The sequence below is a fragment of the Rhinopithecus roxellana genome, chromosome 3 (genome assembly GCF_007565055.1).
Source record: "Rhinopithecus roxellana isolate Shanxi Qingling chromosome 3, ASM756505v1, whole genome shotgun sequence".
Lineage (NCBI taxonomy): Eukaryota > Metazoa > Chordata > Mammalia > Primates > Cercopithecidae > Rhinopithecus > Rhinopithecus roxellana.
Genome location: NC_044551.1, coordinates 63822581 through 63840294, shown reverse-complemented (window position 1 = coordinate 63840294; position 17714 = coordinate 63822581). Strand labels below are relative to the sequence as shown.

The 17714-nt window shown below is 39.2% G+C and overlaps 1 protein-coding gene across 1 annotated transcript in view; it reads left to right on the top strand.

Moving 5' to 3' along the window:
* MRPS27 (mitochondrial ribosomal protein S27) overlaps window positions 1-17714 on the top strand; it is a 98593-nt gene that overhangs the window by 71798 nt on the left and 9081 nt on the right. Inside the window, exons 5-7 of the mRNA XM_010380264.2 lie at window positions 7511-7625; window positions 11790-11868; window positions 13443-13558. Of these exons, the coding sequence (XP_010378566.1) occupies window positions 7511-7625; window positions 11790-11868; window positions 13443-13558 (310 nt within the window). The remainder of the gene's footprint in view (window positions 1-7510; window positions 7626-11789; window positions 11869-13442; window positions 13559-17714) is intronic.

The window sequence follows — 17714 nt, the reverse complement described above, 5'->3', positions numbered from 1 at the left end:
GGGTGCAGTTTCACTGATAGGTCAGGTGGTGGCCACAAAGCCATTTTCTGCTTTTAGGACCATCTTCAGAAGGGCACCTCAGTGATCGCTGTAAATACTTGTTTCTTCTCCCATTCTCCCCACAAGTAATCCTCCCTGGTTATCTACATATATTGCTCTTTGGAGGCTGATAAAATAGTGTTCCAGGCTTTAGACAAAGAACACAACTGGCTTCATTCTGACTGCCTCCCTTACATACCATGAAAGTAAGAGAGAGAGAGAGAGCAGCAAAGCGTAGAGTCTGTCTATAGGTGTTTTTTTCTGTATCAGAAAGGGAGAGATGTCATCTTTAAGATAGGAGTTAGGGCTAGGCATGGTGGGAGGCTGAGGCAGGAAGATCACTTGAGGCCAGGAGTTTGAGATCAGCCTGGTCAACATAGCAACACTTCCATCTCTACTTAAAAAAAAAAAAAAGAATTAAAGGAAATTAGTAGATCAGTGGGTAAAGAATATAGGTCACCATGCCTAAGCAAAAGGTAGCTAGCTACTCATTAAATACTTAAATGAAGCAGAAATATGTCTTCTAGACTGAGAGTTAGATCTGGCAAAACCACAGGCAGGTCAGAGAGCAGGGAGAGAGAGAATAATTTGGTGACATGTGTCCTACTTTTGATTGCTTTCTGTTTCATGAGAGGATGTAGATAATAAGAATAACTCTCCTGGAATAGTTTCTAGTATATCATATTTATACCAGTGTGTTTCCAGGTGAAATGCTAATGGCCTCTTTTTTTAAGCCCTTGGTCTGACAAATTCAGACTTTGATATCTAACAAGTCCCTCTGTTATCTATCTATATTTCAAAAAATGTGTTGTTATGCTGCATTTATTTAGCACTCTACATTTGTGAAATTCTATGCCCCTGTTATTCTCTACCAAAAATCTACTTACTCATCACCATTTTTAGACTAGCAGGCAGGGATTCCAGAAAGTCTAATGACTATATGTAGGGCTCAAAAAAAGAAACTACTCACAAGCTAAGTTTTAATGTTTTCAAATGCTACTGGGAACTTGACAGAATAGAAATTATAAACCAACCAATAGATATTGTGGTGGTTTTATTACCTTATTTGCTTTTCCTCTTATAAAATTAATAGCTCTAGATCTAGAAAGGGACCCAAGGAGGTTACCTATATAAAAATTTGCTTAACTTGACCAGCAAACCCTGGGGAGATTGACTACAAAGGGGGCTTGTCTTTTTTTTTTTTAATTTTTTTTTTTATTATTATACTTTAAGTTCTAGGGTACATGTGCATAACGTGCAGGTTTGTTACATATGTATACTTGTGCCATGTTGGTGTGATGCACCCATCAACTCGTCAGCACCCATCAATTCGTCATTTATATCAGGTATAACTCCCAATGCAATCCCTCCCCCCTCCCCCCTCCCCATGATAGGCCCCGGTGTGTGATGTTCCCCTTCCCGAGTCCAAGTGATCTCATTGTTCGGTTCCCACCTATGAGTGAGAACATGCGGTGTTTGGTTTTCTGTTCTTGTGATGGTTTGCTAAGAATGATGGTTTCCAGCTGCATCCATGTCCCTACAAAGGACGCAGACTCATCCTTTTTTATGGCTGCATAGTATTCCATGGTGTATATGTGCCACATTTTCTTAATCCAGTCTGTCACAGATGGACATTTGGATTGATTCCAAGTCTTTGCTATTGTGAATAGTGCCGCAATAAACATACGTGTGCATGTGTCTTTATAGCAGCATGATTTATAATCCTTTGGGTATATACCCAGTAGTGGGATGGCTGTGGTCATGATTATGCAACTGGACACATTTGTCAAAATTGATAGAACTATAAACTGAAAGTGTGAAATTTTTTGTTTGTACATTGTGTCTCTGTAAACTTGACTTTAATTTTTTAAAAATTAGAACTTTTAAAGAAAGACATTTTTATCTGCATTGTGAAGGTAGATAGTGAATTTGTTGGAAATATTCAAGCCCAAACTGGTTGCCTTTTGGCGGCAGGGTGGGAGAGGTGTTTTGGAGGGGATTCTTGCACTTGATGCTTTCATTTTGTGCAGGCTAAGTATATGTATGTGGAAAGTTAAAATTACCTTAAATTCTTTGAGTAAGAATCTGAGATCCCAAGCAGGAAATTGTAACTTATAATACTGATGATTTTATTATCGATTTATGTATTAAACCCTGCCCTCTTTTTTTTAGTACTTGACAAAAATATAATAGTCATTAGAAAATTATCTCATCAAAATTTGATTTTATTTGTGGTAGCTGGGGGCAACTAATAATTGTTAGTTTTGAAATTAACAATTCTGAAAGCAGAATTTCTAGCAGGATGAAAAAGAAAATAATGAGAAAGTGAGTAGCAGTGATTGAATCAGAGTCTGATTTAAATAGTCACGTGACACTCTTGCCCTTTGGTTTTAGTTCAAGGAAGCGCTCATTCCTTTTGATAATTGCTAACTTTCCTTCATTGATAAGATCCTCAGTCTACACTGCAGGCTTTAAAGCCAGCCGTATTTTCTTCTTGGCATTCTTTCTTTCCTCCCTTTACCCTGACCCCCTCTCCCATCTCTATGTCTACCCAGCTCTGTGGCTGAGGTTCCCATCTGTAAAGCCTGTTACCACAGGATACAGAATTCACTGGAGCGGAGGAAAAGCTGCATGTGTGTGTTTAGGGCTGGTGGCTCTCAGAATCAGATAAACATTGTGGAAAACTTGCTCATTCATGTGGAAGAGCCAGTGTTGCAGCTAAATGGTGGAGCTGTGAGCTGCTGGGCTCCAGGCTCTGACATCTGTGCGTTGGGCCTGCCCAGCCTGAAGCATTTTTATTTGTGAGACCAAAAGAGCTGATGAGCATTGCCACTTTAGCCATTCAACAATAACAAAACCTTTATTTCAACCCCATGGAAGAAAGGATATATTTTACTTTTTTTTTTTTCTTTCCTTTTTTTGGTATGTGTGTGTGTGTGTGTAGACGGGGTCTCGCTGTGTTGCCTAGACTGGTCTCAAACTCCTGACCTCAAGACATCCTCCTACTTTACCCACCAAAAGTGCTGGGATTACAGGCATGAGCTACTGTGCCTAGGCCTCCCCACCCCCCTTTTTTTTTTTAAATTAAATGACGAAGTTAGTCAAACAGGAAATCCCATGTGACTTTTACACACAATAAAGTATCTCCTATATAATCACAGTCAGTCTCTGGTGTTTTTCTTTTCACTCTTGATCTCTTATATAACCTCTCTTCCCTTCTAAGAAATCTCTGCGATATCCAAGACTTTCACTCCCATGTCGGTTTGGCAGCCTGTGATTCTGCTCCCCTTCTTTCCTGTTAACATCAGTCTTAAATGAGCAGCAGTGCAGGAAGATGCCCTTAAGAGTTCTGAGTATGGCCTGAGTTTTGAGAACAGGAAGTTTCTCAGTTCCTGCTATTTAATTGGCCGTGGTTTGGCTTCCTAGGCAAGCTCTGTCTTCACCTGAAAATCCTACTCAACACTGGGGACAGAGATCTCTTTAGCCATGGGAAACCAACTTTTAGAACTAGAGCTAGAACTTGAGAGTACACTTCGTCACTCTTGTGCTCCTCCAAGAAATACACAATTTCTTAGAATTGTTGTAAGTATAATCACATTTTATAAGCTGAAAGTTCAGAGTACCTTTAGCCTTCATGAGCACAACCTTGTTGGGGTTATTTGCGTTGTATTTGTTTCTCTTTTCTACACTCACATGTTTGCCTATCTTGACAGCCTGCTGGCCTAGGCAATAATAAAGCTTCTGTCGAGGTGAGCAAACAGCTGATGGCATAGGCGCACAGAGGGGACTCCTACAGTGGCTGTCTGTAATCTGCCAGGCTGGTGGTCAGATCAGGCGAGAACAAAAGCCAGTCTGTTTGCAGGCAAATTGGAAAATCAGTGTGTTAGCTGTATTCTTTTCTCTTTGCCTTTCTTCTGGCAGAAAGAGAGAATGCTCATATAACAGTCCACAGAACCATTCCAGGCAAGTGCCCATTCCAGAGACTCACTCACCTGACATATTACTACTGGAAGTTGAAAAGTCCCCACGTTTATTTGTCTGAACTGCTTCGAAAGTCACCAATACGAGTTCTTCTCAAACTTGCCATCCAAAATTGAACCCTGCTGGCCCAGTGTTTAGACTTGTTTATATTCCAGATAGCCACTCACATAAGCTTCTCTTTTTAATGCTGATGGGGGCCTAGAAGGGAGTTCATTTGCTGCCTGGCTGGGAAATTCAGGAATTGCACTTTGGGCATCATATTTTATAGCAAGTTTGTAAGTATTTCACTGCTATTCCTCAGTTTATTTTTTGTGAGAGTTCATTGAAAATGTCCTAGACTCGGCACAGTGGCTCATGCCTGTAATCCCAGCTCTTTGGGAAGCTGAGGTGGGAGGATCACTTGAGGCCAGGAGTTTTAGACCAGCCTGAACAACATAGCAAGACCCTGTCTACAGAAATAAAGAAGGAGGCAAAGGTTCAGATCGCTTGAATCCAAGAGTTCAAGGCTGCAGTGAGCTGTGATCTTGCAGTTGCACTCCAGCCTGGGTGACAGAGTGAGACTTTATCTCTCAAAATGTATATCCAATAAAAAAGAAAGAAAATGCCCTAGACATAATTGGGTCTAGGATTGTTAGGGCTTAGAGAGCAAAGCTCATACCAAGTAGCCTTGTCCCAGGGTAGGAGAGGGAGTAGACTTATTAAAGACTTCTCAGTGTCTTAACAAATATCTCAAAGGGCTGCTGTGCAGAGATGATTATATTCCATGTGTGAAGTCTTGAGTAACTTTCCCTTTAGGCTTCTGAGCGAGAGAGTCTGTGAAGGAAGGGCTTTTAAGAAGAAGAGACTTTCTTGCTCTTCCATGTGTTGAAGTTAGCCTTAGAAGCTTAGCAGATGGCTTTAAATATGTTTTAATTTGAGCTTTGAAGGTCTAAAACTAGGCTCTCATTATCAGTCTTTGTTATTTTTCAAAGCCTAAAAGTGGCCTGTTGATCATGAATAAGAGAAAGGTGTTGGGCTGGATATGGTCATGGTGTTCTTATTGTAAAGTTCATCATCAAAAAAAAGTTACAACTTCATTAGTCATTGGAAACATCCTGGGCCAGAATCTTAGATTTAAAATGAGGATTAGGTTTAAAATAATCTTGAGTGAGGGTAGTAATTGGCATCTGATATATTTTTTTCCCAAAGTCATTACCAAAAAGAATTATATTTTGTTTTGTTTCTTTTTAAAGGAAAAATTGACTAAACCCAACAACTGCTACTACCAAAAACCCTTTAGCCTCTAGCAATCCCTTTTGTCTTTAGTACTTATCATGCTCCACTTTGTATTACTATTAAATTTTGTGTACATCTTTTTTGTAATGAGACTCTAAATGCCCCAAAAAGGAAATTTACATATCTTCATATATGCCATAGACATTAACAAAATGATTGGGACATAACAGCATTTAATACCAGTGTTGATTAAAGCTCTTTTTTTTTTTTTATTGGCTGAAAAACCTATGGGCCAAGAATTGTGTCAGTACAGGAATCAGTATTGAGCAAGTCAGTCTCTGTCTCTGCTAACCCAGGAACTTACAGGCTGATGAGGAAGCGTCACCATCATTGAAGCAGTACACCTGATATTTCACTTGACTTTTTTCTTTAAAAAATGAAACTCATTTTTAATTGGTCATTTCATGTTAAATCTCAGATTGTTCAGAGAAACAAGAATAAAGTAGCTAAATTATTGATTTGAAAATGTTGCCTGGGCAACATAGCGAGACCCTGTTTGTACAAAAAATAAGCTGAGCATAGTGGCATGCACCTATACTCCCAGCTACTTGGGAGGCTTAGCAGGAAGGATTGCTCGAGCCTAGGAGTTAGTTTGAGGTTATAGTGAGCTAGGATTGCACCACTGCACTCCATCCTGGGCAACAGTGAGACCCTGTCTCAAAAAATAAAAATAAAAATAAAAAATGAGGGAAAAAATGAAATACTGAAAGGTATATTTTGTTTCATTTCTGTGCAGAGGATCTTATAAGATCAAGTATCTAGGTCCCCTATACAGTGCCTTTCTCTGGCCATGTCACTCTTATTCTAAACCTAATTTGACATATTTCTCTATTTGTGATTTTAAAGGGGCTAATTTGTAGAGAAAAATAGAGTGAGAGAGACATTTTCTAGCCAAACCTAAAATATTGAAGAGAATCAGGCGGCCTAGAAGACCCTAAATCCATAAAACATCTTTGGATCTTATTTTTGCCAAATCTCTCACCAGAGCACTAATAGATATCCTAAATTAAATACTATTTCTCACTTCCTCTCCTTTTCTTAGCTATTACTTTGGCAGAGAAGCTGTTCAGAGGAAACTATCCCCATAGCAGATGGCAGGAAATAGCAGGAGGCAGACTGAATAATCAACCTCTAAAAGACACTAGTATTCATCTGTACCGTTGACTCTCAATTATGGCATGGAATCCTTTAGCACTAGGTTTTTGTCTCTCCTCTTGCTTTTTAAGAAAAGAGTTTGATTTTCGTGGGGCCCAGTGATTGGCCTGCTTCCTGAATGATTAAGGAAAACATGGGGATTTCAGGTAACATGATATAGTGTAGTATATGAAGGTCCATCCTAATCAAAGTAGATAAATAAAAAGAGGGACTACAGAGCCCTTCCCACCCCCATCTTACAGCGCAATCTCCACTCAGTCTTTTGTCATGAACTCCAGGAACTAGGAGTAGCAGCTTCCATCCCAGGTGTTACCAATGTGCATGGACTAAGGCAAAAGCAGCATTTGGAATTCCTTTCCAAGCACCATTCCTTTGTAGGTATACTATTACTGTATATAACTCATACTGGGCTGCTTCAGACTTTTAAGACCCTGTGGGGAGCTATAGAAAGTAAGGGATAAACTGACGAGCTACAATGGAACTGTGAAGAAGGCAGTGTGGGATTGTGGATCTTGGAGGACATGAATGTTAAATTTTACTCAACTTGTATTTCTTTTCCTCTGTTTTCCTTTGACTCAGTGAAGAATGTCCTAGTCTCTCCTAAGAGCCACAGGAAATATCACTGTTACTAAAAGCTGATTCTCCTCTTACAGAGTTGCTGTGCTATCCTATTTTTTATTTTCTTCGTTTGTTTTAAACTTGCAACGTTTCAGCTTAAGCTTCACACGTCTTCTAATGAAATATCTGTTTATGTAATGCCATGGTTAGTATTTTCCCCAAATCATTTTTCATAAATCTCTTAAAATAAGATTTTGAAGTAAGGGGTATAAGGAATACAATTTTTGTAAATCTTTTTTTGTTATTTATTAGCTTGCCTTCTCTTTACTATTTCAGACTTTGTGGTTAATGAGTTTCATTCTCAAGTTTTTATCAACTGTTGACTTTTATGAATTTCTGTCACATTGCACTCTACATATCTAAGAGAAGGACCTATCGATGGAAGATGTGTTTTAACATGTAAGAGTTAACACCAGTTTTCTCTCCTCTTCTGCTTATTTAGATTTCGACACAGCCCCAACTGCTGGTACCTGAGAAACTGGACTATCCACAGCTGGATTAGGCAGTGCCTAAAATATGATGCACAAGACAAAGCCTTATATACCCTTGTAAATAAGGTGAGTGGTTCCGTGGATCTGCAACCTGTTTCTCTGAGTTTAGATGATATGATGTTTGTACCCACTGTAGTACAGCAAAGAATAACACCAGAAATAACTTTTAAAAATTATTTGACCTCAAATATTCTTCTTATTAACAGAATGAAGCTGGGTGTAAGTTAATAATGAAGCTGGGTATAAGTTAATAAATTTAAAAAAAAAAATCTTGAGCTGCTGCTTTTCCAAACATAGTGACTCAGAAAAGGACAGGTATAAGCAAAAGGTAGTCTAATCAGAAGAACTCTGCAGTGGTGGTCATTTCATTCTTGATTGCTAAGCCTTAGATTTCTTGCCTGTTTCCCTCTGGTGAAGTGTAGGGAAAAAACATGACCATGTTTGCTCCTGTGTCTTTTGAGTTCCCTGACTCCTCCCATCAAGACTGAGACCCTCTAGGATTAGGATCTTTCTGACTGTTACACCACCCAAGAGTTGAGTCTTACTTACCTTCCACAGTATGCAGTAAATACAAAATAAACAGAGGTTTAGAATGTTATTATTGTGAGTCTGAAGCTAAACACTAGTTTGAACCATAAAGATATTTTAACAGTCTTTTAATGAAAAGGTATTATGTCTGTAATGTCACTGGACCCTGAAAGTTAGCACCAAAAAGGAATACTGATTTTGAGTCCCCTTCTGTGCAAAATGTTTTATTTCCATGACTTGGGCCCAATTCAACTTAATATATGTTATATACAGTTTATTTGTGAGACATTGGATTGGTTATTGATAGTGGATACAAAAATGAGCAATATTCTGTTCTTGCCCTCAGGAAGCTTATAATTTAATAAGGCAGATAAGCTGAGTTACTTATAAGTCTAATATTAGGCAAATGTAAGTGACACACAAGAATATTTGTAAAGGCCAGGCACTGTGGCTCATGCCTGTCATCCCAGCACTTTGGGACGCCAAGACAGGAGAATCACATGAGCCCAGGAGTTCGAGACCTATAGTCCCAGCTACTCTAGAGGCTCAAGTAGGGGGATCACTTGAGCCTAGGAGATGGAGACTGCATTGAGCTGTGATGACGCCACTGCAGTACAGCCTGGGCAACAGAATGAGACCTTGTCTCAAAAAAAAAAAAGAAAGAAAGAAAGAAAAGAAAAGAAAAACAGTAAAAACAACTTGGAGAATTAAGATGAGGGAATCCGATTGGAAGGACATAATTAAAAGAGACTTGAGGTACCATTTAAGACGGTCACCAAAAGACATATGCTTGCACATGGAGATGGGCTGGCAGAAACAATATTACCAGAGGTATATCTGGGTGAAAACAAAGATTCAGTCTGAACAGTAATACATTGCCTTTTTCCTGGGGTATAAGGTATGTTAAGGGAGGAACCAGGTAAGGAAGGGAGTAAGAGATTGAGCTAGGTCCCTAGGTAAGTCCAATCAAGATGATAGCCTTGAATCTCAAGAAGAGGAAATGGAAGACCCAGAGGAAGGAATGGATTAAATCTTGTTTTCTTCAGTTCAGAGTATAATGCCACACATTACAAAGATTCCTGTGATAACAAAACTAGGAGGGTCTAGAATTTTTGCTGCTTCTCGAGTCTTTTAGTGGAAAGGACATCAAACTAGAAATCGGAAGGTCCAGTCTGTAGCCCCACAGGCTCCACTGGTTGCTGGTAACTTTAGGCAAATAACTGTATTCTTCTCGCTCTTAGTTTTTTCAACTCTAAGTCAAGTGGGTTGTAGTAAATCAGTGATTTCCAACTCTGGCTGCGCATTAGGGTCACCCAAGAAGCTTTGTAAAAATTGTAGATGTTTGCCTCTACTCCTGAAATTCTAGTTTAATTGATCTGTCTGGGGCCCAGGCATTGGAATTTAATTTTTTTTTTTTTTTAAGTTTAAATGTTTCTGTCAGTTTTGGGTTCACAGTGTAGGAGAGAAAACATAATTTATTTTATTTTGCTTTTAGGTTCTAGGTTGAGATACTGTACTGAAAACAAAAGTCAGATTAACAAAAGAAAAACAAGCAGAAGTTTATTAACACATGCTGTACTCATCACACAGGAAAGACCTCAGTTCAAAAGTGTTTCTATCTCAAGGCAGTGGCTTAGGGCTTTGCTGAAATAGTATTTCAACCAAGGGCCATAAATCCTATACAGTGACAATACAAAGGAAGGAAAAGTTACAGTCTTCAAAAGGTGGGAAAATGTGGGAAGATAGTAAAATCTGTTCTCAGATTCCTCTGGTGCCTGCTGGTGCCTTCTCTGGGCTTAGAAGCAAGTGCTGTTCTAGGAAGGAAGGATTTGTGTGCTGCCATCAGGCAATTGGAGGCTGTGGGAGTGTTCTCCTGCGTTTTCAGTGGCTTTCACTTAACATCCTCAGTGATTTTGGGGAGAAATATTTTTGTTTCCTTCAACAGCAAAACTGAGTGAAAAGTACATAGATGTTCTATGTACTCCCTGCCCCAACACATGCATAGCCTTCCTCATAATCAACATCCTGCCCCAGTGTGGTACATTTATTACAATTGATGAACTTATATTGACAAACTCTTGTGACCCAAAAGCCCTAGTTTACATTAGGGTTCACTCTTAATGTTGTACATCCTATGGGTTTGGACAAATGTATAATGACATGTATCCACCATTGTAGTATCATCCCTTATCCCTGACCATTCATCCCTCATTGAGTTTGTTTATTTGTGTTTGTTTGTTTGTTTGTTTTTTAAAGCTCTCAGTTGATTCTCATTTACAGCCTGGGTTGAGAATCATTGACCAGTTGATTTCTAAAATCCCTTTCAGCTTTAATGATTTGTCATCCTAAAATATTTTGGTTTTTATCCTGCCCTAGGGATTAATACTGATTTGGATGACTGCTTTGAGAAATATAGACACTGGCCATGAGCTACAACCTTTAAAAGAATGATCTTTTAGACATGTTTCCATTTCAGCACACCTGCGGCTCCTATATATAACTCCTGGAAACAATGAGTCAGCTCAGTGGTGATTCACAGTTGGGGGTTAGGACTGTATCAAAATCTCTCAAGGGGATAAGGATATAGTTTGGAAAATTCCTCAGGTGTTTCTATTGGTTGCAAGAAGGAAGAGTGGAGCCCTGTGGGGAATGGTGGTTAACATTACCGAAGAATTTGAAACAGATAAAAATGCCGCCACAATCTGGATCACTGGTAGTAAAATGAGTATGCATGAAAATCACAAGAAGCTCACTAAAAATTCAGGTTTTTATGCTCAGTTCCCAGAGATTCTGGTTCTATAGGTCTGAGATGTAGGAATCTGTATTGTTAAAAACACTCCGAGAAAGTCGACATCCTGCAGGTGCTAAAGGGTCCACATTTTAAGAAATCTGGCCGGGCGCGGTGGCTCAAGCCTGTAATCCCAGCACTTTGGGAGGCCGAGACGGGCGGATCACAAGGTCAGGAGATCGAGACCATCCTGGCGAACACAGTGAAACCCCGTCTCTACTAAAAATACAAAAAATTAGCCGGGCGAGGTGGCGGGCGCCTGTAGTCCCAGCTACTTGGGAGGCTGAGGCAGGAGAATGGCGTGAACCCAGGAGGCGGAGCTTGCAGTGAGCGGAGATCACGCCACTGCACTCCAGCCTGGGCGACAGAGCAAGACTCCGCCTCAAAAAAAAAAAAAAAAAAAAAGAAATCTGAATTCTCAAGTATTCAGTTGTATGACACAACATTCTAGAAATTTAGTAGCAAATATTTGTTGGCATATTTCTTGGGACCTGAAAAGCCAGGCTGAGAACCAGAAGATGCTGTGTAATGTCTGCTTTCTCGTGAGAGTTTTTGCATTGTTATTCATACTTTATAAAAAGAGTCACTGAACCAGTTAGGGGGGTTGTGTGGGTTTCTGTGTTTTTTTTTTAAGCTATGATGAGGTGTTAGAATTGAAGCCTTAGTTTTTACATATCAGTTGTCTTATATCAGACACCCACTCACAACTTTCTCACACTGACCAACAGTTCCAGTTACCAGACCTCATGAGTCACGGCTTCTGTTTCACTGTCACAGATGCTGTAAAATGATAGTCAAATATTTTAAAGCTAATAGTGGCAAATTTTATTCTGAATAATACATACATAGGCATATGTTACAGACTAAATTAGATAATTTTCTCTTTTTTTCCTGTTATGTTCATTTCATTATAGGTTCAATATGGAATTTTTCCAGATAACTTTACATTCAATTTACTGATGGATTCTTTTATAAAGAAAGAAAATTACAAAGGTAAGAAACTAAACCCAGATTCAGTGTTTATAGGGCTTCCAGCTCCCAAAAGGAGGTGTACAAATGTAGGAACTTCCCCTTTTTTATTTCTTAATAACATCTCTTCATCACTCTTTTAGTCAGAAAAGTTTAGATGATTATCATTTATGCAAAATTTTTAAAAATATTATTTTTATTTTTGTTAGGATAAAAAATATCAAAGTACATAAATGATTATAGAGGAAAAGTAAGTTAATTATATTGTCCAATCTAATTTCACTTCCCAAACTGACTGAAATGCGGAATATAAATAAAGGATAAAGTAAATTTATTTTTCAAGTATAATTTTGGATTCAGTAATGAACAGTTGGCAGAAATGAGATTTTTTTTTCAACTGAATTTTTAGCCTATGCTCTTTTAAAATATTACTGGCTTATTTATGTAAAAGAAAATTCCTTCCAGGTTCTTATTTTTCTACTGACTTATTAGATGACTACCTGGTCTACCTGTCTATCTCAGTTTCCCCATTTGCAAAAAGAACAGACATTCATGCCTATGGCCTCATTCAGAACCATGACAACATGTGCAACCAGCTTGCTAGGAACAACTGCAAATCAGTGCTATTTTATAGTTATGAATATATGTAAAAATTGGTTAAAAAAAAAACTCAGTAAGTGAAAAACATTTGTTGTGCTTGTGATATGAACAGGCACTGTATGTTAAGCCATTGTTAATATTCTCTACTTTACCACCAAATAACTACAGAAAGAAATTGTTTAACTTGATTTTCTTGGCCTCCATCTATATTGTAGAATATCGAGGGAAAATAAAAATTGCTTAAAGACCACTGCCCAGGCTTTAATGACCAGCATTAATGGGCAAACAAATATCTTATGTTATATGTTATACTCAGAGGCTTATAATTTATGAATGAGCATTTCCCATTCCCTTCCAACAAGTATTTTAAACTGAGCCTTATTGTCCTTTTTATAGTCATTATTTTGCTTTCTTTGAAATAATACCTGAGATTTAGGGTTTCCTTTAGCATTTTGTCCTCTTCTACCTTAACAGTGAGAAGGTACCAGAGCAGAGAATAGGGCAGTCAGACCAGCCTCTCTGCTTCTCAGGGTGACCTTGAGAATACATGTGTCTCCTTTATGCCTTAGCTCTTCTAGCTGATAGACATGATGCCTTAAACTTGCATCACAGTTTGAGCCATTTTCATATGTATTATCTTGTTGAACTGTCCAAAATTCTTTTGAAGTAGATGAAGCAAATAGTAATTTATTATTATGAAGATGACACTGGGATCCAAGAGAAATTAGTGGTTTATTTAATGTCCTTCAGGACACTGGTGCAGTAGCTCCTGATTTAGTTCATTCTGGTATGTAAAATAGAAGCTAAAGGCTTAGGAAAAGCCTAGTTTGTGGAAGAACTAGGGCCAGAGCCCGCATATTTTACTTCTTAATTCTGTGTTGTTGTTGTTGTTGTTGTTTACCATGCCCCCCTTTTTAAGAGTGTTTATGGTTAAAAGAGATTTGGTAATATTACCTACAACTAATTTCCTCTGATTTTTACTTTCATCTTCTTGCTAGATGCTTTATCTGTGGTTTTTGAGGTCATGATGCAAGAAGCCTTTGAAGTACCTTCCACCCAACTTCTCTCCCTCTATGTTTTATTTCATTGCCTGGCAGAGAAGACAGACTTCAGTGTAAGTGATCTTCCCTAAAGCAGTATTAAGAACTTTAGAAAAGGCAAGCAGGGGCCGGGCGCGGTGGCTCAAGCCTATAATCCCAGCACTTTGGGAGGCCGAGATGGGCAGATCACGAGGTCAGGAGATCGAGACCATCCTGGCTTCCACAGTGAAACCCCGTCTCTACTAAAAAATACAAAAAAACTAGCCGGGCGAGGTGGCAGGCTCCTGTAGTCCCAGCTACTCGGGAGGCTGAGGCAGGAGAATGGCGTAAAGCCTGGGAGGCGGAGCTTGCAGTGAGCCGAGATCGCGCCACTGCACTCCAGCCTGGGCGACAGAGCGAGACTCCGTCTCAGAAAAAAAAAAAAAGAAAAGAAAAGGCAAGCAGGGGCTTGCTCTCAAAAGCTAGAAAAAGGTGTCTACTGCTCTGTGGCCAGGCACAACCAGGAATGTGTGTTTATTCTGTACATTGTGGTTACTGGTTTCTAACGAATGGAATTGGAGGTTGTTCCACTTGAGTCAAAAGTGATTGCGTATTTTGAAACCTGAACTAGGCTGAGTGCACCTCAGACATTCAGAAATGGGTCGTTGGAAATCATTGAGAGCTGGACATGGCATGTCAAAGAGGCAGTGAGGCAGCTAACATTGACCATTACCTGGGACATTAAATACTGATTATTTCATTTGTATCAGTATTTTCCTAAGGTTTCTCTAGGGCAGTTCCGTTTTGGAAAGTCTACAATATCAAGTTTTGGTTTCAGGTCTTAGGTTCGCATATTTAGTCATTGCTTATTGTTGTCCTAAGAATAACAATAGCAATAACCAATATTTTAAGTAGCACTTACTTTACACCAGGCTATGTTCTTGTTTTAAATGTATTAATGCATTTAATTCTCACAACAACCCTAGGCAGATAAGGAGACTGGGGCCCAGAGATGTTACAGAGTAACCCCCCAGCTAGTAGGTAACAAAGCCACCTGGTAAAGCCAGTCAGTCTGCCTCTGCCATCTGCCCTTAACCTCAATTGTAAACATCAAAAAATCCCAGTTTGGGTAGGAACTGAAGAGGTCATTTAGTCCAGCCCACATTCTAAAAAGTAGATGGCATATTATGCCTTTCTGAGTGTCATAATATTATGATATACCCCACGTTCATTATTAATTCATTAAATACACTGTATTGAACACATACAAATTCCATACGTTGGCAAGTACTAGTTATATAATGGTGAGCAAATATTTCCTGCTTACAATCTAGGAAGAACACAGACATTTAAACAAAACAATCACACAGGTATAAAACTATGACTGTCATGAACACTACAAAGGAGAAATCTATGAAAAGAATATATTATAGGGAGTTTTCTCTGTATTTTAAACTTAAATTGGTTAGGTAGGGCTTCCTTAAGGAAATATTTATTAGGTTACTATTAAAGGATGAATGGTAATTAACTGGCTAAGGAGGGGAAGAACAGTCCAAAAAAAGGAAATAACATGTGCAAATGCCCTGTGGCGGAAAACTTAGTGAAAAGAAATGGGCTGGAAGAAGATCGTCAATGTAGTTATGACAGAAAATGGTAGGGAGGATGTGGAGTGAGATAGGGTTGGAAAATGTAGGCCATACTAAGCCATTCTGTGTTCATTCTAAAAATAGTGAGAAGCCCTTGAAAAGTTAGAAGCAGAGGGCATATAATAATCAAATCTGTGTTTTCCTACGGTCCTTTTGGCTGTACTGTGAATAAGCTATCAGAGCAGGGCAAGGATGGCTGTGGTCAGACGATTTGAGAGACTGCCTTGAATCTGAGCAAGAGATAATGGTAGCATAGAGACCAGGATATGATGCAGTTAGAGAGTGGGCATATTTGAGAGGTAGATAACAAGATGAGGCAGGGAAGCAGGGGTCACATATTCTCTCCTCAGTTTCTGACTCATATGTCTGGATGGAAGGGGTTCCATGTGTTGTTTGCAAGAGGGAACTTTGGGAAAAGACTGGATATTATGAGAAAAGTCGTTAATGTGGCTCTGAACGTGTTGCATTTTGAAATTCATTTGAGACAGTCACGAGATTTCACCAAGGAACTGGAGGCTTAATGGAAAGATATGGACTGGAGATACAGTTTTGGAGACTTATACATCCATGTGTAAATGGTTGCAAAAAGTGACTTATACATCCCTGTGTAAATGTTTCCAATGTGAGCCAGAAAGTAAAAAGAAGGGAAATCAGGAATGTGTTGGACCACAGAATCCACAGGAAGCGATGGTCTACATGTAGAATGCTTCCAAAGGGGTAGGATAAGATGAGGAATAAAAAAAAAAGTTCACTAACTGCATTAGTGGCATGGGAGGCACTAAATTGTAACCTTTGTTTCCATATGAGTAATGGAGCAGGATATCAAATTGGAATGGATTGTAGAATGATTAGAAATATAGACAACTCTTTTAAGATGCCTAGCTATGAAATGGAGAGTAAAGCGGGGAAGTTGGGAGAATGAGGATTTGCTTTGTATTAATGGAAGAGGGAAAGCATAAAATGGAAAAACTTTGAGGGCGTTGATGAAACAACACCTGAATTAATCCATTATAGTATCTACAATAGAAATTAAAGGCTTGGGCTGGGAGCAGTGGCTTATGCCTGTAATCTCAGTACTTTGAGAGGCCAAGGCAAGAGGATTGCTTAAGGCCAGGAGTTTGAGACCAGGCTAGGCAACATAGCAAGACCTCATCTCTACAAAAGTTGAAAATAAAAAAAATATTAACCAGACATAGTGGCACATGCTTATAGTCCTAGCTACTCAGGAGGCTGAGTTGGAAGGATCCCTTGATCCCCAGAGTTTGAGGTTATAGTGAGCTGTGATCACACCACCTTATTCCAGCCTGGGCAATAGGGCAAGACCCTGTCTCCAAAGAGAAAAAAAGAAAAGAAACTAAAGGCTTGGAAGAGATCTATTATTTTATGTTGACACATTAATAGCTTCATGTAAGCAGCAGTAGTTGCAGGAGTCCCAGACAATGATCAGAGAATTTCTAAGACAGTCATTTGTTTTCATTCATCTTTTTTGAAGTCCTTTAGAAGTATCACCATCCCAGTCACTGTCACCACCCTTTCTTGACTCCTAACACATAAAAGATATCTAGTGCTTAGATATTTTAGTGTTTGTTTGGCTTTAATAAACCCTGCTACAGCCTGATACTATAGCTCATGTTTTTCCCTACAGGGGGGAAAAGATGTTTTTAAGGTTCCTTATTTATTATTCGCCGGCCCCACTTTTCATGCAGTTTTAAGTGGGGAAAATCAAACTTCTTAGAGTGGTTTCCTTTTGAAAGTAAAATGACCTGGTTTTTAATTACCAACTCTTTTGTTTACCTGTGCTGCCGAAGTGCTTGGGGGGGTTGTTTTTCTCCCGCGGTCTTTGCTTTTCTCAAAGATAGGGGAGCAGCCTCAAGAAATGACACTTGTATTGCACAAAAGCTACTCACAGTAAAGAGGTTTGGGTGCCTGTGAACATCTAGGGTGCCTCACTTGCACGTGGCTGTAACTGCAGCCTGCAGACATTATTCATTCTCTGCTTCCTCCCTAATCTCTGGGTGCAGAGACCAGTGCAGGGCAACCTGAGCTTAGTGTTCTATGTTTTGAAGCCACAGTTAGGGCTCGAGCTCTGTCCAGTGTGTACTCATGTGGCACCAAGAAGATCACAAATCCCACTGGGGAGTTGCCAGGGCTCTCCCCTGACCGCATTACCAGCAAGTACTCCAGTCATCATTCCTACTAGTCTGCAGCAGGTTTAGCAATGCTTGTGTTTTTGCTCTTTGTTTCCCCCGTGTCTCTAAAGGCTTCGCTTTTATTGAAGCGTAATTTTGCACCCTGGGTTGAAAGAAATGATCACTGTTTCTGATTGCCTCATTTGTTTTTGAGAGGCACAAATCTATCTAAAAGCAATTTAATAGTGGTATTTATCCTAACACTCTGAAGAAGTCTTATCTTTGCTAAATTGTTTAAAATTCAAAAGCTTGCTCCATCAGGCCACAGCAATGTGAGTGATTGTGGGGCTGATAATGCGTTGAATCTTTATTGATTGTCTCAAGTGAGTGTTGGTGTAAAGTGTACTCTTTATTTTTGTTTTGTTTTCCTTTTCTGATTGTAAAAGAAACACTTATTCGTTGCCAAATTTTTGGAA